Source organism: Salvia hispanica, chromosome 5, assembly GCF_023119035.1.
Source record: "Salvia hispanica cultivar TCC Black 2014 chromosome 5, UniMelb_Shisp_WGS_1.0, whole genome shotgun sequence".
In the NCBI taxonomy this organism is placed as follows: Eukaryota; Viridiplantae; Streptophyta; class Magnoliopsida; order Lamiales; family Lamiaceae; genus Salvia; species Salvia hispanica.
The window spans coordinates 40,424,971-40,446,801 of record NC_062969.1 but is presented as its reverse complement, the minus strand read 5'-3'; the positions used below and the strand labels follow the sequence as shown (position 1 = coordinate 40,446,801).

At 38.0% G+C, this 21,831-nt stretch overlaps 5 protein-coding genes across 8 annotated transcripts; 1 reads left to right on the top strand and 4 right to left on the bottom strand.

Moving 5' to 3' along the window:
* Positions 1–135: 135 nt before the first annotated feature.
* LOC125188480 (3-hydroxyisobutyryl-CoA hydrolase-like protein 2, mitochondrial) lies at positions 136–3,534 on the bottom strand. The gene is made up of 14 exons (XM_048085339.1): positions 3,325–3,534; positions 3,050–3,130; positions 2,841–2,909; positions 2,688–2,754; positions 2,503–2,582; positions 2,321–2,404; positions 2,026–2,110; positions 1,702–1,787; positions 1,495–1,616; positions 1,326–1,386; positions 943–1,041; positions 748–849; positions 613–654; positions 136–498 (listed from the first exon to the last, which is right to left on the bottom strand). The coding sequence occupies exons 1-14, from the start codon at positions 3,451–3,453 to the stop codon at positions 379–381; spliced, it is 1,227 nt and encodes a 408-aa protein (XP_047941296.1). The 5' UTR covers positions 3,454–3,534; the 3' UTR covers positions 136–378.
* Positions 3,535–4,800: 1,266 nt separating this feature from the next.
* Positions 4,801–8,367, top strand: LOC125188478 (transmembrane 9 superfamily member 8-like). The gene is made up of 7 exons (XM_048085336.1): positions 4,801–4,991; positions 5,807–5,971; positions 6,049–6,158; positions 6,283–6,391; positions 6,473–6,585; positions 6,671–6,821; positions 6,907–8,367. Exons 1-7 carry the CDS (start codon positions 4,869–4,871, stop codon positions 8,062–8,064), a joined length of 1,929 nt encoding a protein of 642 aa, XP_047941293.1. The 5' UTR covers positions 4,801–4,868; the 3' UTR covers positions 8,065–8,367.
* Positions 8,368–8,523: 156 nt separating this feature from the next.
* Positions 8,524–11,213, bottom strand: LOC125188484 (nucleoid-associated protein At4g30620, chloroplastic-like). Its single transcript, XM_048085344.1, has 7 exons — positions 11,051–11,213; positions 9,954–10,093; positions 9,567–9,667; positions 9,417–9,456; positions 9,081–9,152; positions 8,828–8,884; positions 8,524–8,725 (listed from the first exon to the last, which is right to left on the bottom strand). The coding sequence occupies exons 1-7, from the start codon at positions 11,112–11,114 to the stop codon at positions 8,639–8,641; spliced, it is 561 nt and encodes a 186-aa protein (XP_047941301.1). The 5' UTR covers positions 11,115–11,213; the 3' UTR covers positions 8,524–8,638.
* A 355-nt stretch (positions 11,214–11,568) lies between these two features.
* On the bottom strand, positions 11,569–16,400 carry LOC125188481 (probable protein phosphatase 2C 21). Of its 3 annotated transcripts, none has more exons than XM_048085341.1 (11): positions 16,231–16,400; positions 14,932–15,054; positions 14,189–14,252; positions 14,002–14,110; positions 13,558–13,699; positions 13,353–13,478; positions 13,130–13,253; positions 12,813–12,889; positions 12,427–12,479; positions 12,154–12,220; positions 11,569–11,907 (listed from the first exon to the last, which is right to left on the bottom strand). In XM_048085341.1, exons 2-11 carry the CDS (start codon positions 15,046–15,048, stop codon positions 11,725–11,727), a joined length of 1,062 nt encoding a protein of 353 aa, XP_047941298.1. In that variant the 5' UTR covers positions 15,049–15,054; positions 16,231–16,400; the 3' UTR covers positions 11,569–11,724. The 3 variants fall into 3 exon arrangements, with proteins under 3 accessions (XP_047941298.1, XP_047941297.1, XP_047941299.1); XM_048085340.1 differs by having other exon boundaries at positions 14,932–15,051; XM_048085342.1 differs by having other exon boundaries at positions 12,154–12,208; positions 14,932–15,051; positions 16,231–16,399.
* A 784-nt stretch (positions 16,401–17,184) lies between these two features.
* LOC125188479 lies at positions 17,185–21,539 on the bottom strand. Of its 2 annotated transcripts, none has more exons than XM_048085337.1 (7): positions 21,337–21,539; positions 20,406–20,528; positions 18,363–19,441; positions 18,202–18,280; positions 18,007–18,078; positions 17,859–17,921; positions 17,185–17,484 (listed from the first exon to the last, which is right to left on the bottom strand). In XM_048085337.1, the coding sequence occupies exons 2-7, from the start codon at positions 20,520–20,522 to the stop codon at positions 17,434–17,436; spliced, it is 1,461 nt and encodes a 486-aa protein (XP_047941294.1). In that variant the 5' UTR covers positions 20,523–20,528; positions 21,337–21,539; the 3' UTR covers positions 17,185–17,433. The 2 variants fall into 2 exon arrangements, with proteins under 2 accessions (XP_047941294.1, XP_047941295.1); XM_048085338.1 differs by having other exon boundaries at positions 17,187–17,484; positions 18,363–19,336; positions 21,337–21,538.
* Between the last annotated feature and the right edge of the window lie 292 nt (positions 21,540–21,831).

Sequence of the window (21,831 nt, the reverse complement as noted above, 5' to 3'; positions counted from 1 at the left end):
ATTATTGATTCTAGGTATATTCAATAAAATATAATGGTTACAATTTTTTTAAATAATAAAAGTCGGTGGAAATTCTAAGGCCTAAAAAAATCAATACAAAGCTCATACAAAAAATGTTGGGGTACCAAAAAATTCTTGAGAAACAGAAAATGTGTAAAAGCTATTATTATGCAAAAGAAACTCAAAAAGCTTTTACATCTGCAACATTACAGCTAAAGTTAGGTTTAAGGCTACAAAGATATAAGCTTTAATTAATCAACATCACTTGTGAAAATCCCAGAAAGCTGTAAGGAGAGATGGATATAAATCAACATTGCCTAAGAGCTAACAGAGCTTCAAAAACTTCTAAATCTCAGCTGCAAAATCACCTTCTTGTTCTCACACGTCCGGCTCTCGTACTGCAACGGGCAAGTTCAGCTCCGGTTCCACTTCACTGAGAGGCGAGAAGAAGGCGGCCACCATGTCGTCACTGACCTCCTCCAGCTTAGACGGCCCCCACTACAATTTTTCAGGCAGAACAATCGGTCAATGGTTTGTCTAAGGAGGGTTGAAGGATGAAATGAGATTAGAACAGACATCAAAATTGCTCGATCACATTTAATAAGTACATACCTTCGGGGCGAAGTCTTTCTCGATCAATCTTGCACGCACGCCCTACGAAGAGGAGAAAATTGCAGCATATAATAAACGAGTGTCGAACATTAAACTAGAAATCATTGAAATCATGCACCAGTTGAGAGTCCGTACCTCGATGAAATCATTTGAAAAGTCTTTGGATATGAATGTGAGGGATGCGCGGTACTCCCTGGCGAGGCACTGGTCAAGAGTTTCGAATCTACCTTCTCGAATCTTTGGATTGAGCATGGATAGGAAAAGGTTACCTTATGGAGCATGTAGGAAATTCAAATAGACTCTATAGTGGTAGAAATTTTTCGGACTTACTGATTGCAGAGCAATTTTCGAGCTCAACGGGGGAGCTTCTTTGATTTTGTGAAGCAAGTTGGCACACCATTTATCACCAGATTCCGCTGCCTTGTTTTCCTGCAAGTAAAGTAGCCCTCATGATTCGTGTTTCCAGCAATAAGCACGTCGACAAGGAAAAAGGACGAAACAGAGCACATGTTGTCGACTCTATATGCATTTGTAGCAGTTTGGAATTCACAATGTTGTTATCAAATTTCAGAATACATGTTGATAAGAGCTTATTCAAGATTAATATCATCAGAAAGCTATGCTAAAGAAAGGCGTCCATCTCTTTTTTCAACTGTTTGATGTTATATACCCGTGTTTTCAACAGAAATCCACATGACAAGTAGGCAACTTACCAGAGCTTCAACGATTTCCTCCACCGTATCGTGGCAGAATAATGAGTCTATCATTTCAATCCTGAATCACGGAAATAAAACTGGAGCTCAATGGCCAAGATCTGAACAAAGCCGGTTTCTTGTCATAGAATAGGATTTTAAAAACTGTGGAATGAATGAGAAATAATACTTGTGAAGAACACTCCTCTCGTCTGGGTGGACTAAAGTGCCGTATTGAGCAAGAGATGATTCAATGACTGAAGGGACATCGGTTATTAAACTACCAAGACGTTCTTCAATCCAAGGAAGTTTCTGTAAAGGGGAGTCAAATTAGCGAAGATTCTTTTAAAGTAAGACTAAACAAAGAAACGAGCTGTAGGCCGGTTGTGGTACTAACTTCCTTCAGTGAATAGTGAGTGGCAAGACCACATGCCATCATTTCAGCACCATTTAGCTTTTCTCCGGTAAGAGCTAAATATTCCCCTGAATAGAGAAGTTGTCGTCAATCCATTATTTTCTAATATCCATCATAAGAAATCTCTGACTCCTTCAATATCAAATAAGATTTCATGAGATATAACTAAACCTCTAGGCTAGAGAAAGTTGTCGCTGATCCATTATTTTCTAATATCCATCATAAGAAATCTCTTTGACTCCTTAAATATCAAATAAGATTTCATGAGACATAACTAAACCTCTAGCTATTCGTTTCCAGTCATACCTAGATAGCCGGGGAGACGAGAGAGATAATATGAAGCTCCTGCATCAGGGTGAAAACCTAACTGAACCTCCGGACTTGAGAAGACCTGTAATTCATCAATAATCCATTAACAAACTGATGCTAGAGTTTATCATACCAACAGCCTACATAATGAATTGTAAACAAAGAAAGAAACAGTAAGAAGATCCCCACTACTTCTATCTTGAATGTCCAAAATTAAGTTGAAAATTGTAAACAATTAATCAAAGCCGAAAGCAGTTTAGTCTGGAAATCCATTCAGGGAGCAGTTTCATACAGTTCTATCAGTTACAACGCGGAACATCCCGGGAAATGAAATACCTGCCCCGGCTCCCATCACAACACCATCCATTATAGCCACCTAATAAGAGTAACGTTAAGAAACATATTAGCTGGATCAAATTTACTCAGCAAATCTTATAATTTACACTTCGAAAAAAATGTAGATAGTGAACTCACGTGTGGCTTCAGATATGTTCCCAATACATAGACAAACTTGTACAAACTCCGAAAGAGTTCTTTGCATTCCTCAGTTTTCCCTGCGAATCAAATCAAATCAACTAATTTATGTGAAAACATCAGAGGAACCACTTCAATATACTCTCTAATCAACAACAAACTTAGCAATCCACGCAAGGACCAACCTTCATCAAGCAGCCGATACAAATCAACCACATCGGTGCCAGAGCAGAATGCTCTGTCGCCATTCGCCTTCAAGGGAAAAAACTCAACCTCAGACAAGGGAAACGGGCCATGACATAACCAAGGTGGAATAGTAAGAGCAATCAATAATTTACCTTCAACAGGACAAAACCTATACTCGAGTTTTCCTCCCAAGAGTCGTACAGCTTATTTAATCGAGCAGCCTAGCACCATAACACACTATTGCAATTAACACAATCTAATCAACATTTACACAAAATCACAATTTTTTTAACAACAAGCGGCCCTAAATTTACATGAAACTACAATTCAACAACACTGAATCAAAAAGCATGAAATTAACCATATGAGCAGTGACGGCATTGAGCACAGTCGGCCTATTCAAAATGGCAGCTCTTGAATTCGCCCTTCCTTCCACTAATACCTGCTATTTGAAATCAAACAACAGAAGGTTTCTTCAAAACTCTAGCTTCGAACAAGCAATACCTAAATTTCTACAAATTCTCAGCATATACCAACATATAAGCGTGAAATTCCAACAGTCTACTATCGAAATTCCAGATAAATGGGAGCTATACACATATTAATCAACCAGAAAATCGAGATTGAGAAACTGGCCTCGTCTTGTTGGAGATAATCGTGCTGAGTGTAATTAGGGAGCGCGGAAAAACTCCTCCCTTGCCGGGAAACAGCGCCATTTCTGCGTAAACAACGGCTCAGTGGCACCAGAAATTTCAGCTTCTGCATTTTCCGAAGACGAAGATTGAATCTCGGTTGTGTTAACAGAGCTTCTGTTGCGGCTGATTGGGTTTTGAAAATGGGGTTTTGGAGAAGAAAAGAGAGCTGTGTTAACAGTCTTAGCTAATTACAGTTTTCCCCCTGAGTTTCTGGTTATTGTATTTCTGGCACGGTGGAATTTTATTTTAAGTTTATTTATTTCATTTTTTTGTTTTTTGTAGTACTAGTAATTTTTTTTTTTAATTACCTAGGATCCACAGGTAGGCCAGTGACTATTCCTCGCGCTGATTTGAAGGCACCTCAGCGGACGAGACAGCTGGCCCAAGGATTTAAGACTTCTTCATACCCATAGGCATGGATTGATCATTTGACCATTTGATTAAGGATGAACGAGTCCCGTGCTACTCGACCACATCCCTTGAATTTGTAGTACTAGTATTTTATTTAAATCATGTACCACGAGCGAATTACATATACGTTCTGTAGTATAATTTGTACAATACCGATTTGGATTGTGTCTGGTTCGTTTAGAAAATATTGCCCAAGGGTCTAGATATGGAGCAATTTGGCATAATTTGGCATAAATTGATAATGGTATTATTACTTTTGAATGGAGTTAATGTGATAAAGGAGTTAGTACTTCAACGTCATAGTTCAAGACCATCGAATTCAAATCACAATTCAATACATTGCTATTGAGATTCAGTGTATGCTGGACAAGGCATGTGGATTAGAATGGGTTGATTGGCTGAGTGTTCGACGTCGACGAGAATCTTATTGGAATCGATAATGGCTTACATTTAGCGACAAAGAGTAACTAACTATAGTAATATAAATAAAATAATTAAAATGCTAATGACTTAAATTTAGAAGTAGGTAGACCACATACATCACACACTTACATTTGATTCTACTCCCTCCGTCCCACAAAAATAGTCTCACTTTGACCTGGCACGAATTTTAAGAAATGTAATAAAAAGTGAGTTGAAAAAGTTAGTGGGATGTGGGTCCTACTTTTAAAGTATTAGTTTTATAATAGAATGTGAGTAGGAATGAGTTAGTGGAATATGAGGTCCACTGCCAAAAATGGTAAAAGTGAAATGAGATAAATTTTATGGGATGGGCGACAATAGAAAAATGAGACAATCTGATGGAGTAATTATCTTAGTAGTACTACATATTTTAAAAACTAATTTAACAAAATTATAATGTGATTTATTGGCCTAATATGATTTATAGCCAAATGTAATAGATGAAGCAATTAATACAATATGATATGCTAAACAATAATTAGATACGTAAAATATAAGAATGCAGCTTTATTTATTCTCTAAGGAAGTGACACTGCAACTAAACTCAGCAACCGACTCTCTCTTTCTCTCCCCCACTCTCTCTGGAGATCTGCGTGATTGCTCGATTTCACGATGGAAAGAGCTCTCAATTCAATTCGCGCAGTTCTAATCACCGCGGTGATCTGCATTGTTCTCTTCTCCGATGATGCGCGGAGTTTCTATCTACCTGGCGTAGCTCCTGAAGACTTCGAAAAGGTCTTCCTAAAATTTCAATTTTTGTTTCTCCGAGGGGTTTGTTGTTGCTGCTAATCTGAATTTCGGTTATTGGATCATACACACGTTTGTTGACTGAGGTTCTGTGTGAATTATTCGTGGTTGATGTGTTTATTGATTTGCATTCCGTTGGAAGGATATGAGATTTCAATCAATTTATCATTTTTTGCGACTGATAATCTGCAATGAGTGTGTCCTGAGTCCAGATTTGATGTGCGGATTTGATTTGTGGAGGTGTGATAAGATATGATACAAATTGATGATGCACTATTTGTTTTGGTGAAATGAGTAAGGAGTTGGATGGATTTTGAAGTTCTTAGCTTGTGAGATTGAGTATGTTGCCGTAGAAAGGGGATGTGGAGGGGGGCAGAAGGTGTGTTATTGTGTTGGTTTGGATATACTATGAATGTAGGTTAGAGCATTAGATCCGAATACAGGAACGTTTAGTTGTTAGCTACCCCAATTGTATTCGATTCATGCACCGTTGGAACATATATGGTCGTGTAATTCTGGGAGGTGAACTTTTTATTTGGATCATGAGGTAGTGGAGAGATGATATTAGAAATTACAGTGTCAAGGTTACGTTTCATTTTTTTCATAAATCCATTGAGAGCTAATGTCAGGATATCATATTCATGGTTGGTAACATATTAGGTGACATGCTGCTTTGCTATCAAGAATTAAAAAGCTAAGCTTCATGCTATTAGCATATTGTCTGTTATAGTTAACATAGTATGCTCTGGTTTGGATGTGTTACATTTTTGTTTTGTGACTTTTATCTTGTTTAATTGTTTCAGGGGGATTCATTGAGCGTGAAAGTGAACAAATTGACGTCCATAAAGACTCAGCTACCTTATTCGTACTATTCTATCCCTTACTGCCGCCCAAATACTATAATCGACAGTAGAGAGAATCTTGGAGAAGTACTTCGTGGAGATCGAATTGAGAACTCCCGTTATGTGGTTCGTGTAATTAATTTGGTTGTGCAATGCCTCTTGGCCTTTTCCCATTCCTTAACTTCTATACTGTCACATTACAGTTTCGGATGAGGGAGCCACAGTTGTGCAACGTACTTTGTCGAGTTGAACTAGATCCCAAGTCTTCAAAAGCATTCAAGGAAAAAATTGAAGATGAATACCGTGTCAACATGTATGTAGATGTACTGATTGCAATGGACAAAAACAAATTTCTCTAAAAATGTTTAGATTAGACTTTTGTTTTTTCAAGTTTAAACCCATTCCTTGCTTAATAATTCTAACACAGTGTACTGCAGGATCTTAGACAATCTTCCTTTGGTTGTACCGATTCCTAGATCGGAGCAAGAAGGTCCTCCGATCTATCAGCTGGGCTTCTACGTAGGGCTGAAAGGGCAATATGCAGGCGTAAGTTACTTGTTTTTGAAATTGCATCCAGCAATTTCTGCACAAGTTTTGTTTCCTAAAACTCAGTGTTTCCTTATGCAGAGCAAGGAAGAAAAGTATTTTCTCCACAACCACTTGAATTTTGTCGTCAAGTATCACAAGGATCCACAAACCTATACATCAAGGATTGTAGGGTTTGAAGTCACACCATTTAGGTAGGTTCTTAAGAATGTATTCCATTTTCCCTTCGTTTTTGTGTCCTGTTTCTGTTTTCTGAAAACCTTGTTCCTCGTTCTCTAGTGTCAAGCACGAATATGAAGGAAAATGGACAGAAAACACACGGCTAGCGACATGTGATCCACACGCCCAACGCATCGTTACCTCTTCAAGCTCACCACAAGAGGTTGAAGATAAGCAAGAAGTTATATTCACTTATGATGTCACATTTCAGGTAACTGAGATCAACATGTCTCCTTCCTTAGCTTATCTATCTTTGAGGAGAATCTTTACATAATAAACATATTGCTGCAACACAGGAAAGCGACGTGAAATGGGCGATGAGATGGGACACGTATCTCCTAATGGCCGACGATCAGATCCACTGGTTCTCCATAGTGAATTCTCTGATGATCGTCCTCTTCCTCTCGGGTATGGTCGCGATGATAATGCTCCGAACACTTTACCGAGACATATCCCGGTACAACGAGCTCGAGACCCACGAGGAGGCCCAGGAGGAAACCGGATGGAAACTAGTACACGCGGACGTGTTCAGGACCCCCAGCAACTCGGATCTCCTCTGCGTCTACGTAGGAACAGGCGTGCAGTTTCTCGGAATGGTCGTCGTCACCATGATCTTTGCCGTCCTCGGATTCCTCTCACCTTCAAACCGAGGCGGCCTGATGACAGCCATGCTACTCCTATGGGCTTTCATGGGGATCTTTGCCGGCTACGCCGCCGCCCGTCTCTACAAAATGTTCAAAGGGACAGAGTGGAACAAGATCGCCGTGAATACAGCTGTCTTCTTCCCAGCCACGGCGTTTGCCCTCTTTTTCGTCCTCAACGCCCTCATCTGGGGCGAGAAGTCGTCCGGGGCGGTCCCATTTGGGACGATGTTCGCTCTCGTCTTCCTTTGGTTTGGCATCTCCGTCCCACTCGTCTTCCTCGGAAGCTACATAGGGTTCAAGAAGCCGGCGATCGAGGACCCCGTGAAGACGAACAAGATCCAGAGGCAGATCCCGGAGCAGGCATGGTACATGAACCCGATCTTCTCAATCCTGATCGGGGGCATCCTCCCGTTCGGGGCGGTGTTCATTGAGCTCTTCTTCATACTGAGCTCCATATGGCTGAACCAGTTCTACTATATCTTCGGGTTCCTCCTCATCGTCTTTGTCATCCTCCTCATCACGTGTGCCGAAATCACAGTGGTGCTCTGCTACTTCCAGCTGTGCAGCGAGGACTACCTGTGGTGGTGGCGGTCGTACCTGACAGCGGGATCATCGGCGCTGTACCTCTTCTTGTATGCAGTGTTCTACTTCTTCACGAAGCTCGACATCACGAAGCCGGTGTCAGGGGCGCTCTACTTCGGGTACATGCTGATTGCCTCGTACGCCTTCTTCGTGCTGACTGGGGCCATCGGCTTCTACGCTTGCTTCTGGTTTACGAGGCTCATCTATTCTTCTGTCAAGATTGATTGATTAGAGAAACGATGAAGCACGACTTAGTTGGTAGGACGCTTTCCTCCTACAATAGTTTGGAGATTCGAGTCACCACAGCAGTCACCGAGCTTCTCCTCAAACCAATAGTTCGAGATTTCGAGTTACCATATCAGTCACGGTTGGTTCGGGATTTCGAGCCACCATAACAGCCACGGAGGTAAATGGAGCCATTAGCGATCCTCTCTTTAAAAGAAATTGATTAATTACAGTGTTGGTCTGAATGATTTTCATAGTTGACACCAAAATTTAGAAGTGAATGAGATAACTACTACTCCTTGTTTCTTTCTCTCTTTTTAGTTCTGATTTTCAATCAAACTTAGAAATGTTGAAATAATATAGCGTATTTAATTTGTTAGTAATAATAATAATAATAACCCTCTTTAAATTAAATTGTAAAAAGATAACATCATTTTCCTGAAAATTAAGGACAAGAAACAATAAAGAGAAAAAATATCCTTATACTGAGGTACATGTAACATTTAAAAATGGCTGGAAACCAAATATATTACTGTTTTACAAAATTGAAAGCCCTATTAAATCCATCACCTCCAAATTACTTGAGACTGTCGCCTAAACCCTGTGGCATTCCTCCTGGCATGCCTAAGCTCTGAGCAAGATTGCTCATTCTCTCTTTCATGGCCTGCAAGACAAGAGCAAACGAAACGTGTCATGAACTACTGAAACACGGGATGAAAAAAGAACGACACTCGCTCGGATTGGCCTGGTTTCGCCCTGGGCTCACCTCCACGCTCTTCTGGTGCGCGTCCTTGTATGCCTCCGTCACTAGAAGAGAGAGTTTCTGCACAATGGGGGTCGAGGGTTTAATGAAGATGTGCACGAAGGTAAACTGAAACGGTTTATACGTTCAAGCAATGAAAGATCATTTACTCGGTTAGAACTGGAGGAAGTGATGATATGCAGTGGTACGAATGATCTAAGACAATAAGACGAGGAGACAAATATACGAAATGTGGATCATATGAGCCTTAACATACCTCAGCTCCCAACTCCATTGCAGCATCTGTTATCTCAATGCGGACAGGCTGTTGATTCCCAGAGAGTGTTGCCTGGAAAAAGATTCGTCAAACTATAGGAGGTGGTATACGAATCTTAGGAGTCCGTAAGGAGACAAAAGACTTCATTTGTTTCACAAGAAACATAACTACAACTAACAAAAAAGTTTTTTCAGTAGATATTATTAACTGGTTTGAGCTGAAAATGAAAGCATAAAAGATTCGACGTGTACAACTATTATTTTAGTTCATCACAACTAAACTTCAAAAAATCTACTAATTTGACAGTTATATCATAGAACTGAACTTGAGATATACCTTAATTAGCTCGTCTTGACAATAGCCATCGAATTCAGCTCTGCAAGTATGACAGCAATCCCACAGTGAGTTATGCATTGAACTGAATATTAGTATGAATAACAGGAAAAGAAAATAGCAGTAGATACAAGTTCAAGTATTAGAATATACGCAGCAAGTTCTTTTTGCACTCGTACTGCCTCAACTTGGACAACCATCTGTGCCTTCTTTACGGTTTCGTATAAATTTTGCATATTTCCCATAAATCCTGCCTACATCAACCATACATTTTATAGTAAGAACACTGTTCAAATAAAATTATTAGGACAAACTACGAAATACGGGATGTGCATATAAATAAATGAGAGCTATATATAAACATGAAATTATTTTCCCCATAGGATCTGATTAGTCGAAAAAAAGAGCTTTACAAAGATCTAGAGAAGAAACATGAGCGAAAGGGAGGTCCTTTTGGAATTACGATAGGAGGCGAGTTAGCAATAAGCCTAGTTACTCGATATGGCAATGTGCACTGGAGCGAACACAAAATTAACATACCTTGTTACCTTCATCACCCTTGTCATTGTTATCCTTCTTTCCGCCAAATAAACCACGCACACTAAGAGATCTTCTAGCCCTTCCAGTTTGACTTAACAAACTCGGAAAATTAACAATATTGGAGTTCGGATGTCTCTTACCTGCAGTTGGGGAAACACAATATATAAGCAGTTAATCGCACAAAACATCACAGGTATAATCTATTAACTGTTTCCACATTTTCAAATCATGATTGACTCATAGTGACAAGCTTCAGTCCATAATCCATATCTAGTGTGATAAGGAGGGGATCACCAAATTCATTTTGGGGAAAGCCTCTAACGAATTATGACAATGAAAATGAATACCAAGGATTGTAGAACAAAAACAACTAGCATAAGTATCACATGCACAAATGGAACTATCATAATTACAGTTATCATTAGTATCTCCATTGAGCACTTGTAGAGCATCTGCAATAGACCACTCGGTGGCCTCTCAGCCTTGTATCCAAGTCTATGTGCAACTATGCAAATAAAATCAAATAAAACTCCACGAAGAGATTAAGATATCTCATCAAATCAAGCAAATCCACTAAGAGATTTTTCATCTGATTTAGCGCGGGATCAAACTGTAGAAAAACATTCATGATATCCGCAGTACCATCTGTGGTATTTCCATAGACTGCGAACGTTATTTTCTCAAGCTTCAAAAATCCCGACTTCACCTCAGATCATTCATCAGCTATTCGACTATAGCTCATCTCTTATCATCTTTAATCAGGAAAAAATTATACATATATGCTACCCAGAAATAGAAGCCTCAAACAAGAACATATCCTAAATTTCTCAAACCTCCACCAAATGACTGTAGTCATGAACCCTAACTACACCAAATGCTTCCAAACAATCATCCACTGAAGCAAAAATAAAAGCAACAATACACACTTCTTTTCTCTTGCAGTCTCCGGCTTGCTAAAAAAAATACACAGAGACAAATGCAAACAAAGATAACAACTACAAACAAACAATCATCTTATCCAAAATCATAGACATGACAAATTTCCATGCTCTTAACAAAACGGATCACACACACACAAATCACATACTGAGACTCACACGAAGAGAACGAAGAGGAAGAGGGGAATTGAGCAGCAAGAGCTGCAGTTGGAGACATCGCCATATCCTTGAGCTATCCAGAAATGGAAGTGAATTGAAGGTTTCTGGAAGAAATTGGGAGCTAGGAACAAATTTGGAGGGTTCTGATGAAGAAAAATCTCTTCGTTTGTTTGGTTATGTTATTTCCCCCAAATAGATAGAATTGCCCTAACATTCCTCCAATTTTCTAAATATTTCGAATTGACCCACCCATCTTATTTTATTTCCCTTTTTGACGAAAAAAGTTCAAAAAAAATCTATTTGTTTTTGATACTCCTACTTAATTATTTCAAACCTAATATATTTAGCAATAAAGTTTTGTATTGGATTTTTTAGCAGTTCGGATTTAGTTATAAAATTTTTGAATTTTTTGATTCGGAGGTTGGGATATATATCGGTAAATCAAATTGGACAAAAACTGGGGATGTTCGATTTGAAAGATTATATCTATTGATTAAATTTGTACTCTCGGCCTCAGGTTGGTTCGAATTAGGTGAAAAACTGAAGCAATTGACACATCGAGTCAAACAAGCTATACAAATTCTTCACACAACACGTGTATCAAGTATATGCAAGAATATGATCGAGTATATAGAGATTGGTTTGATGAGGGCTACAAAGGAGTCTGCATTTGATCAAGAGGCTTGGGACGATGACTTGGGATCCGGGGATCTCATGCCCGAAGGCTCGCCCGACTGTACGGGCTTCTTGAGCTGGATCAGTATCATGGTCATGTTGTCGCAGCCATCGCCTACTCTGTCAGTAGGTGCCAAGCACCAGTCGAGTACTTTTTCGCACACCGACGAGAGCTTACTCTCCTGCACAAGGGAACACAGCGTCAGAAGATTCACAACAAACACTCCAGAAAGATTAAAACATAGATTTTCAACTTTCTGCAGATTAAAACATAGTTTTGGCGACATAAATTAGCAGCACTTTTCTCATACATATACTACGTAAAGCCTTCACAATGTATCGACTGGAAATTAAACGACACCACGAAGATGGGAAGCTATAATTTGAGATGGAAAGAGCAACTGCCAATCGATACCAAAAAGACTTACTTGTTGCAGCTGCTTGTGTATGAACTCCACAACCTCTTGGCTCGACATGCTATCCCTGAGAGGCAGACAGCACAGGAAACCGAATAGTCGAAAAATGTTATACGAGACCCTTTTTGTAATGATGTATATACGAAAGAAGCTCAACACTATGCCTAATTTATTCAAGAATCAGGCATATAACATATACTACAAAAATTTATTTCGAACCAAGGATGCTATCTCGAGAGAAGTAATGCAGATTAAATGAAAAAAAGAGAAGTTCAGGCGTCATACCAAATGCCATCAGTGGCAATTACGATGAACTCATCCTTGTCTGTAAACTCAACCTGGTTTGGAAAACGAACGAATCAGAAATTTTGTGCTATTGCAGCAAATAGAAGAACAACTTAAGGTTTCCCAGCAAATTTACCAACAGATATCAACACCAAATTATCAGCTATTATATTAAAAAAGTTCGATAATTTCCTAAACATAGATAACACCGAGTACTATTGGATGGTCACATGTGGTGTCTTTTCTTGGCCTTAATATGAACTGTCTGAAGGCTTCATTGTAACCGAATCAGAAAATGTCGAAAAAGCCTAAATAAACAAAAGCAGTTCAACGTAAGCTCTAAAATCTGTTACTTACAAGTTAAAACACAAAATGAAGATACATACTGTTTTAACTTCTGGATCAGCAGTGACCATTTGCTCTTCTGGAGGTAAATTTATGATACTCTTGAATTCCACACCACCTGCATCAAACACATGGTTGTCCGTAAGAAACCTCAAAAACAGCTCATAACACTTCCTAAACAGTTCTAGCTAATAAGGTCCGTTGTCAAAATATATGCGGTCAGTGGGATTACGGACAAAATTATTCAGATTTTGCCAGGATCAGCTGTGTGTGCAAGGTGAGAGTTTAACGATGACCCGACTCTCCTGGCTATTAAAATTGGAAAAGAAAATGACAAGACAACAGAATTGTACAAAACCTATGGCTCTTGAAATATCCAAATATCCTTGCACACGCCCCCAGCGGACATATCCTCCTCCTCTTATAATTCTTTCCCTCTCAACCGGCAGTATGGGTCTATGGTCTACTGACAGCTCGAGTGCCTGATGAAAAGCCAAAACGTCATAGTTAAAAACGAAAATACGTTCTGTGTGACAAAATATTAGTTATACAAGATTAAGTAGATCATTATCACATGGTACCTGACCGTTCCTAGAAATGACACAGCGCGAATCACCTGCATTGGCAACAACAAGTTGGTTCTCCCCGATGACTGCAACACAAGCAGTACTTCCAGAATATGGTCCTCGGAAATTAGAGTGTGGTCCCTGTACGAAGCAATAATAAGCCAAAATTCCAAGTTACGATGGAAAATGGTTATTTAGTCATTAAGATTGATTTAAGCACCTCCTCTGTCCATTCGTCAGCTTCAGCGCCATGTCTTGTAGCGAATATCAGACATTCCATCAGACCATCAAACATATGTAGTTTATCTCCAAGGATAACCAACTCCCTCCAGCCTCTCTGTCCGGTCATCATTTCATCCATCCTGCATTAACAATAGACATAAACTTATATTCCGTATTAAGCAGCTCGGTGACAATAAATTCATTAGTTAGACATAATTCTTCAGTCTTTATCCTAATTGAACATACATATATACATATGTGTGTGTGTGTGTGTGGATTCTGATGCGGATGTTCTGGAAGTACAACGTTGTGTAATCTAGAAAGTAAATAGACACGCGTGTGAGAGGCAAGCCTTACTGTTCTACAAGTTCTAACTTCTATGAGAAAGAAATTAGGAAGATCTGGCGTAGATGTAAATAAACAAGAGTATTTCCCAAATAACCTGAGGAAAGCTTTCCGAAGGGCTGTTCCGACATCACCAGCTGAATATTCTTCTTGTTTCAGCACTTGCTGGTGCAGGAACTTAGCACAGAATTTGGCAACCTCATCACCTGCAAATTCAAGGAATGGTTATAAAGTCCGCAACTGATTCAAAATATAAATAATGTGCAGGATAATGTTGAGCATACCTCTATAACCGTCGTAAACACCAAATAATGATCTGGTGTTGTCCAAATTCGGAATTGCAGCATGCTAAAAGGCAGAGTAACAACATCATATATTCCATGACAACTACGAAAGACAAACACAATAAGGGGCATTCACCATATCTACTGATCTAGATCATGACACTGTTAGCTATAACAGAAATCAACTTCGGCATGATAGCCTCCACTTACTTACCAAAACTTAATTATCTTTAAATACTATTTCTCAATATTATCCAATGTTTACTCAATAATTTCAACTTCTTAATCAGGAGTTGATTGCTTACTCTTCACTTGTTCTTCAACCTTCTTTTCTTTCTTCAAACCAAAAGCAGATGCCTCCTCACCCGAATCTTTGTACAGATGCTGGACTTGACTTATGATAGATCTACAAATAGTTCATTATCGAAGTATACCTAAAAACCACTTGACTTATAAACTGAAGGTCACTGCACTTGATTCATTGTTGAGGCAAATTGTTCCTTAGTCGGACTCAAGCGTACTATGCTAACAATATATATGAATCACATAAACTGAACCCCACAATTGCTCCATTCAACGTATACATACTTTCTAATTAACATGAAACGAAAAAAACTACCCTAACTAACAGGATTCTGCATTGTCAAAACTGAAAAATTAATATTCTGCACAAAGTAATGATAACAATATTTGTACAATTCATTACTAACTGGTACAGAGATTAGAGTTGGCCAACGACTTACAGCATCATCCATAGTAGCACGCCATCCTTGCATGGCTGCTAGACCAAATCTAAGTCTATCATTTTCACCATCTTCAGATGATTTCTCCGTTTTCGGAGTACTGTGGGACGCTCCCATCTCCTACTGTCAGCAAACACCATTTAAACCCAGCAGCCTCTTTAAAAATATTACACAAACCCCGTGTATATATTATGCAGAGAGAATGGAATCCAAAGAGGCAACATAGTCAATTTCTAAAATTTTCTGAAACTAAAAATTCACATATAGAATTACTAATTTATCTTCTTGATGTTCAGTGGTCACCGGAGCACGGGAGTAGCCTGTTAAACGTAATAGCCAATACACATGTGATGTGTATATATATACATAACAGTTAAGTTTACACTGTAATAGCCAACACTGACACACATGTGATGAATGTATATATAACAGTAAAGTTTACAGGCGGTGGTGGAATAGATATACAATATATCCATCCGACTGTGGGGGGACCAAGCAACCCCCATAACTTACCTAAATCAACTGGGACTATACAGCTAAACTAAACAGATAATATCATGGGTGGTGGATTAGGTTTACAATACATATGATTTACAGCCCCTAGAACTATACAAATCAACTCCACTCACATATTAAAGTAAAAAATCAAGAAAACTTCATAGAATACAATAGAACAACATAAAAATACATCGCACCCCCTATGATGGTGGTTACCATGGTTGATAGAATAGAATTACAATAATTTCATAATCAAACAAGGTCGAAAATAGTTATATCCATCAACGCGTGGGGGATGTTAAACAACCCCTGCAACTATACAAAATCAACTCCATTCCCATATGAAAAAAATATTTAAGAGAACTCCATAAATTACAATATATCAACATAAGCAAACATGACAACAGAGACAATCCAGCTTACTAAACAGTCAGTATCCAGTTCTTTCCCATGGTTTGATAGATTAGATCTACAATACATAAAATTTGAATAATTTCCAGAATTACATAATCAAACAGGGTAAATAAATCTAGAAAACTTCATAGATCGGAAATATCAACAGTAAAATACATCACAGTGGAAGAATCCAGCTAAATGAAACAGCCGATATCCATAATTTCAGTATTGACAATAAGAATCGAGAAATACATCTTTGGTATCGACAAGACTAACTATAAATCAAAGAGATACTAATAAACAGCTACTACAATTTCTCATCAGCTGGCTCAGGAAGATCAATCGCAATAAATGAATGCTGGTAGTTGATGAATCGAACGAATGCTTCATCACTTAAAAACTTACAAAACTTAAAAGCTCAGTTGGTGAATCGAACGAATTTGTCGAAATGAGGCGGGATTGGGCTGAAACCTTGACGATATCGGAACGCTTGTGGATTTGATGAAGGATTAAATCGAGAGAGAATCGAGAGAGACGAAGGGCTTAAAAGGTTTGGACTGTGTTGAGTGTGAAAGCTTATTCTGTAACTGCCCAACCGCCAACATCTTCAAATTTTTTATTTTTTATTTTTCAGTTTTTCCTTTTCCATTTTATTTGAGGTAATCAATTCATTTTTCTAAAATTTTCATAAGCAAATAATTGATTCGTATTTTTTTTATGTTCCAAATTAATTGGCTTATTTCATTTTTAAAAAAATTTACCAACCTTTATTATGCTTCATATTTTATTCTTTGTTTTTATCTCTCATACTACTTGATTATCCTATTTCATTTTTTATAAAATTTACTAACTTTTATTCTCTTTCATATGTTCTTTATTTTTATCACTCATATTCGATTATCTTTCCACTTAATTGTATTCTCGTGTTTTTTTCCTTAATTCTTGCATATTTGACTATCTTTCCATTTAACTAATATACTACTAGTACTTGATATATATTTTTTCTTTAATTCTTGTGTTAAATGAAACGTCTCACTTGAGCCGAGACATAATGGAAATAAGTCTCATGAGATGTTTTCACTAAGTGATAGTTTGAGATTTCACTAAGTGATAGTTTGAAATATCAAACTAAGGAGTGTAGCTGACACACGTTTGAACTAGACCGAGCCTAGGGTCTAAAAAGAACTAGACCAGCCTAGTTTGAAATATTTTGGTTCTTTTATGTTAGGTGTAGGTTTTGGTCTGTCTGAATTTTATGTTTTACAACTTCAATTGAGTATACATTCTGCATTGAAACGTGAGTAGTTTACGGCTACATTCGTTACTCTTCCAAAGTTGTTTTAATAAGTGTGCTTTGAGAATTTTGCATCAAACATTCGTTACTCATCATCTCTTTTGTACATGTAATTCTATAGATTTTAATTTGCATTGAACTATTTCTCCTGAAACGCATTTCAGCGTAAAATGAATTATTAAATCTATCCTACGAATTACCAAAAATAGCTACATGTATTCACTTGTAAAAGAAAAGCCACCCCCGATCAGGGTTCACCAACAATTGACACGACCGACCCTGACATCCAAGGATGCCGAAAGGACTTGCCCCGCTCAGTAATAACGCTTCGACTCCAATCCCAGAAGTATCTTTTTTCTTGGACCCTGACACGTTGATGCAAAAGATGAAATGAGCAGACATTTTCCGATGACAACAAAATATCAGAATGCACAAGACTAGGAGCCTGAACATGTTTTTACCCCAGCAGATATCTTTCCAGGCACAGAAACATCAACTGAAAAAGGATTGATTGCAAGAGTTTTTGTATTATCAAATGTCTATGGCTTCTAAACTCGATTTACAGAGTCAATTAGCTTTTACTGTCGTTCTAGTTGTTGCAACCCCTATTGCATGAATGGTGTCTAGACAGATCATGTAATCTAGTTTATATAGTTATGGCAGCAACATAAGAAAACACAATTCAAGGGTGGAAATAACAGTGTATGATAATAAGAAAAGCTTAATAGGAAATAATCACCATTGGAATTCCCATTGCTTTAAGATCTTCATTACTCATTTCTAACAGAGCTTCCATATCAACCTGTAAAATCAAAGCACAATAACTAATTGAACATACTGAAAATGGATCTGAGAATAACAAAGAAACGAAAATTAAGTAGCCATACTTCTTCAGCCTGAAATGTAATCGAATACTTATCGAGACCCAGCGACTGCAAGAAACTTTCCACAGAATCGACCTGCGTATAAAATAAACAATCTTACTTCTCCAGCCCGAAGGTTAACACTCATGTCAAGTTACTAGAAGACAAGATACTCTCACAACCTAAGACAGTCAAAGGGATAAGATGGTATCGTTTTACCTCCTGCTGAACCTTTTTCTGTGATACAGAGGAAGAAGACAAGATACTCTCTTCCCCTTTCTTGTCGTTCTCAGCAAAGCTGCGTACAAAAATGAGCATGCTACCATTTAAGGACATAATTACCAAGAAATTCCAAAATCAATTCAAATCTGCAGACTTACATATAAATGTGATGAAAGGGACCGACTCTCAGGACACCCATCATTTGAAATGTAGCAAAGTAATCCCCGCCCCAACCTTGGACGACATTGACCTTGGCATATCCAAGATCACAGTAGTTATTGAGCATGGGCATGAATATGTAGACAACCCAACTAGTACTTTTAATATCTTTGTTGCCGGAATAGAAAGCTGCCTTCACTGGCACATGCTCACGCGTAGGCTTCCCCTTCACGAACACTTCCCCTGCCTCCTTTCTGGAGGACAGATCGTAGACGAACCAAGTACGTGCAAAGTCGATAATGAATAGAATGTCGCCCCCCACATAGACCAGGTTCCTCTTTCCATGGTCATATAATGGTGGAGGGAGGTTGTCCGCAAAAATTTCCCATCGTTGTTCAGCAATGTTGTAAGAGAGGAGAGATGGTTGACATGGTTTGTGATATTTCCTTTTGCTGTAAAGCATGTGGTGATAGTATAACATAACAACTTGGTCGGTCCACTGAAAGATAGAGATAGGATGGGGACAATCGAACTTGCCATTACCCTTGTTGTAGATCTCACCCCAACCTTCTTCTTCACAAATGCCCCCGCGGATGAATATCCTGTCATCCTCCACTGGGGCACGAGGATATTCCATGCGAGGCAAGTTCATACCCTCAAACTCGCCTTTCTTTGGGTCGTAGATCTCAGCCCAACCTTCTCGTTCATTAGTGCCACCGCAGATGAATATCCTGCCATCATGCAACGGGACAAGAATGGGGACAGATCGCTTTACCTTCATAGTAGCGGGGCAAAGAGTCCAACACTCACTAAGAGAACCATCAGATGGTGGCAGTGCAGACCACAATCCATTTGTTGGTTCCAGCTTTTCCGTCATGCCTCCAACCATGAACAAGGCATCACCCACACAGAAAAATCCAACATGAATCGGAAAGCCTTCCGGATTTCTTTTAAATCCGGATAATACAAGATCCTGATCATTACAATCCTTTAGACCCAACTTGTCAAAACTATGATAGTAGATATCATCATCAACGGTAGTCCAAAGCATCCTGAAGCGTGAACTGCCCTCCATATGCTACGGAATGAAAACCAACACAAAATATTACTCATTCACGTATTAATTAGTGAAAATAATTATCTAAATTTCCATTTCATCAAACCATCATAAACTAAAGTTCAGAACGAACATGAACAGATGAACATGCACAATTAAATTAGATTGTATTCTATTGATGATCCAGATAAGTAGTGGAGTAGTAATTAAATAAATAGAAGACTGAATCTATCCTGATTTAGTACAAAAATCAATGCTCAGCTCTTTTCCTGAAATTTATTTTATCATACAATAATGAAACTAATAAGCCACCAAACATAAGAATGCGGCTAGGGAGCATCACGCAGAGAGAAAGCAAGTAGGGCACAAATGGAAAGATGGGAAGAATTACATAATCAAACAGGGTAAATAAATCTAGAAAACTTCATAGATTGGAAATATTAACAGTAAAATACATCACAGTTGAACAATCCAGCTAAATGAAACCGCCGATATCCATAATTTCAGTATTGACAATAAGAATCGAGAAATACATCTTTGGTATTGACAAGACTAACTATAAATCAAAGAGATACTAATAAACAGATACAATTTCTCATTAGCTGGCTCAGGAAGATCAATCGCAGTAAATGAATGTTAGACTTTGCACCGCCAGCACTTGATTCATTGTTTAGGCAAATTGTTCCTTAGTCGGACTAAAGCAATACTATGTTAACAATGATGAATTTTTTCACTTTGTGGATGTATGAATCACATACACTGAACCTCACAATTGTTTTATTTAGCGTATGCATACTTGCTAATTAACAGGAAACAGAAAAACATGAATCCACTCATTAAATCTGTAAACAGCACTCTAACTAACGAGATTCTGCATTGTCGAAACTGAAAAACTCATATTCTGCACAAAGTCATGATACCAATATTTGTACTCCGACAATTCATTACTAACAAGTACAGAGATTAGAGTTGACCAACGACTTACAGCATCCCCCATATTGGCACGCCATCCTTGCATGGCTGATAGACCAAACCTAACTCTATCGTTTTCACCATCTTCAGATGATTTCTCCGTTTTCGGAATACTGAGGAGCGCCCCCATCTCTTACTGTCAGCAAACACCATTTAAACCCAGCAGCCTCTTTAAAAATATTTCACAACACAGTGTATATATAATGCAGAGAGAAGGAAATCACCGGAGCACGGGAGTAGCCAGTTGGAACAACACTGACACACATGTGATGTATGGACATACTATAACAGTTAAGTTTACAATATAAGGGTGTTTATAGGCGGTGGTAGAGTAGATATACAAGACATATGATTGAATAATTTCAAGAATTACATTATCAAACAAGGTGAAAACAGTTATATCCATCAACAAGGGGAGTTAAACAAGCCCTATAACTATCCAAAACAACTCCATCCCTGTATAAGAAAATCCCATCAAAACTTCATAAATTACAATACTCTATATAAAAACATAAAAATACATCACAGCTCAGACAATTCAGCTTCATTAAACAGCCAATATCGATATAATTCAGAATAAACAGTTACAAAATCAAAAAAGGCAAAAACAGTTATATCCATCAAAGCGTTTGGGGGATTAAATACAAAATCAATTCCAAAATTCAAGAGAATGTCATCAATTACAATAAAATACATCACAACTGGGACAATCCAGCTAAATTAAACAGCCAAATCCATATACTATTTCAGAATTAACAATAAGAATCGAGAGATACATCTTTGGAGGGGGATGTGGCAAAGACTATATCGACAATCGACAATACTAACTAAAAATCAAGATGCTACAAAACAGCTACTACTATTTCTCATCGGCTTGCTCATGAAGATCAATCGCAAAATGAACGCTGGTATTTCGCAAGGGCTTCATCACTTAAAACACTTACAAAACTTGAAAGCTCAGTTGATGAATCGAACGAATTTGTCGAAATGAGGCGCGATTGGGCTGAAATCTTGATGATCGAAACGCTTGTGGAATTTGATGAGCGATTAACCAGAGTTGAATCGAGAGAGAATCCAGAGCGATGAAGGGATTGAAAAGTTGGGACTGTGTTGAGTGTGCCAACTTCTTCAAATTTTTTTTTTTTTATTTTCAGTTTTTTTTTTTCCATTTTATTTGAGGTAATTAATTCATTTTTCTGAATTTTTCATAAGAGTTTAAGCAAATACTGATTCGTATTTTTTTATGTTCCAAATTAATTGGCTTATTTCATTTTTTGTAAAATTTACTAACTTTTATTCTTTTTCAAATTTTATTCTTTTGTTTTTATCTCTCATATTATCCTATTTCATTTTTTGTAAAATTTACTAACTTTTATTCTCTTTCATGTATTATTCTTTATTTTTATCTCTCATATTTGATTATCTTTCTATTTAACTGT

Bases quoted from the DNA above. Each gene is read 5' to 3' on its own strand.
- LOC125188479 (XM_048085337.1), bottom strand. From the start codon at position 20,522: ATGGGGGCGCTCCTCAGTATTCCGAAAACGGAGAAATCATCTGAAGAT. The intron at 19,442-20,405 runs GTAAGTCGTTGG...TTCATTCCGTAG, and splicing joins GTGCCAATATGGGGGATGCT to CATATGGAGGGCAGTTCACG. The intron at 17,485-17,858 runs GTGATTATTTCC...TCAACGTGTCAG, and splicing joins AAGCAATGGGAATTCCAATG to GGTCCAAGAAAAAAGATACT.
- LOC125188478 (XM_048085336.1), top strand. From the start codon at position 4,869: ATGGAAAGAGCTCTCAATTCAATTCGCGCAGTTCTAATCACCGCGGTG. The intron at 6,392-6,472 runs GTAAGTTACTTG...TTCCTTATGCAG, and splicing joins TGAAAGGGCAATATGCAGGC to AGCAAGGAAGAAAAGTATTT. The intron at 6,822-6,906 runs GTAACTGAGATC...GCTGCAACACAG, and splicing joins CTTATGATGTCACATTTCAG to GAAAGCGACGTGAAATGGGC.
- LOC125188481 (XM_048085341.1), bottom strand. From the start codon at position 15,048: ATGGGAGCGTCCCACAGTACTCCGAAAACGGAGAAATCATCTGAAGAT. The intron at 12,480-12,812 runs GTATGTATCTTC...TTTCCAAACCAG, and splicing joins CTGATCCAGAAGTTAAAACA to GTTGAGTTTACAGACAAGGA. The intron at 12,221-12,426 runs GTATGACGCCTG...TTTCCTGTGCTG, and splicing joins ATTGCCACTGATGGCATTTG to TCTGCCTCTCAGGGATAGCA.
- LOC125188480 (XM_048085339.1), bottom strand. From the start codon at position 3,453: ATGCAGAAGCTGAAATTTCTGGTGCCACTGAGCCGTTGTTTACGCAGA. The intron at 3,131-3,324 runs GCCAGTTTCTCA...TTCAAATAGCAG, and splicing joins ATTATCTCCAACAAGACGAG to GTATTAGTGGAAGGAAGGGC. The intron at 655-747 runs GTACGGACTCTC...TCCTCTTCGTAG, and splicing joins TTTCAAATGATTTCATCGAG to GGCGTGCGTGCAAGATTGAT.
- LOC125188484 (XM_048085344.1), bottom strand. From the start codon at position 11,114: ATGGCGATGTCTCCAACTGCAGCTCTTGCTGCTCAATTCCCCTCTTCC. The intron at 9,457-9,566 runs GTATATTCTAAT...TCATACTTGCAG, and splicing joins GTGCAAAAAGAACTTGCTGC to AGCTGAATTCGATGGCTATT. The intron at 8,726-8,827 runs GTGAGCCCAGGG...CTTGTCTTGCAG, and splicing joins CGCACCAGAAGAGCGTGGAG to GCCATGAAAGAGAGAATGAG.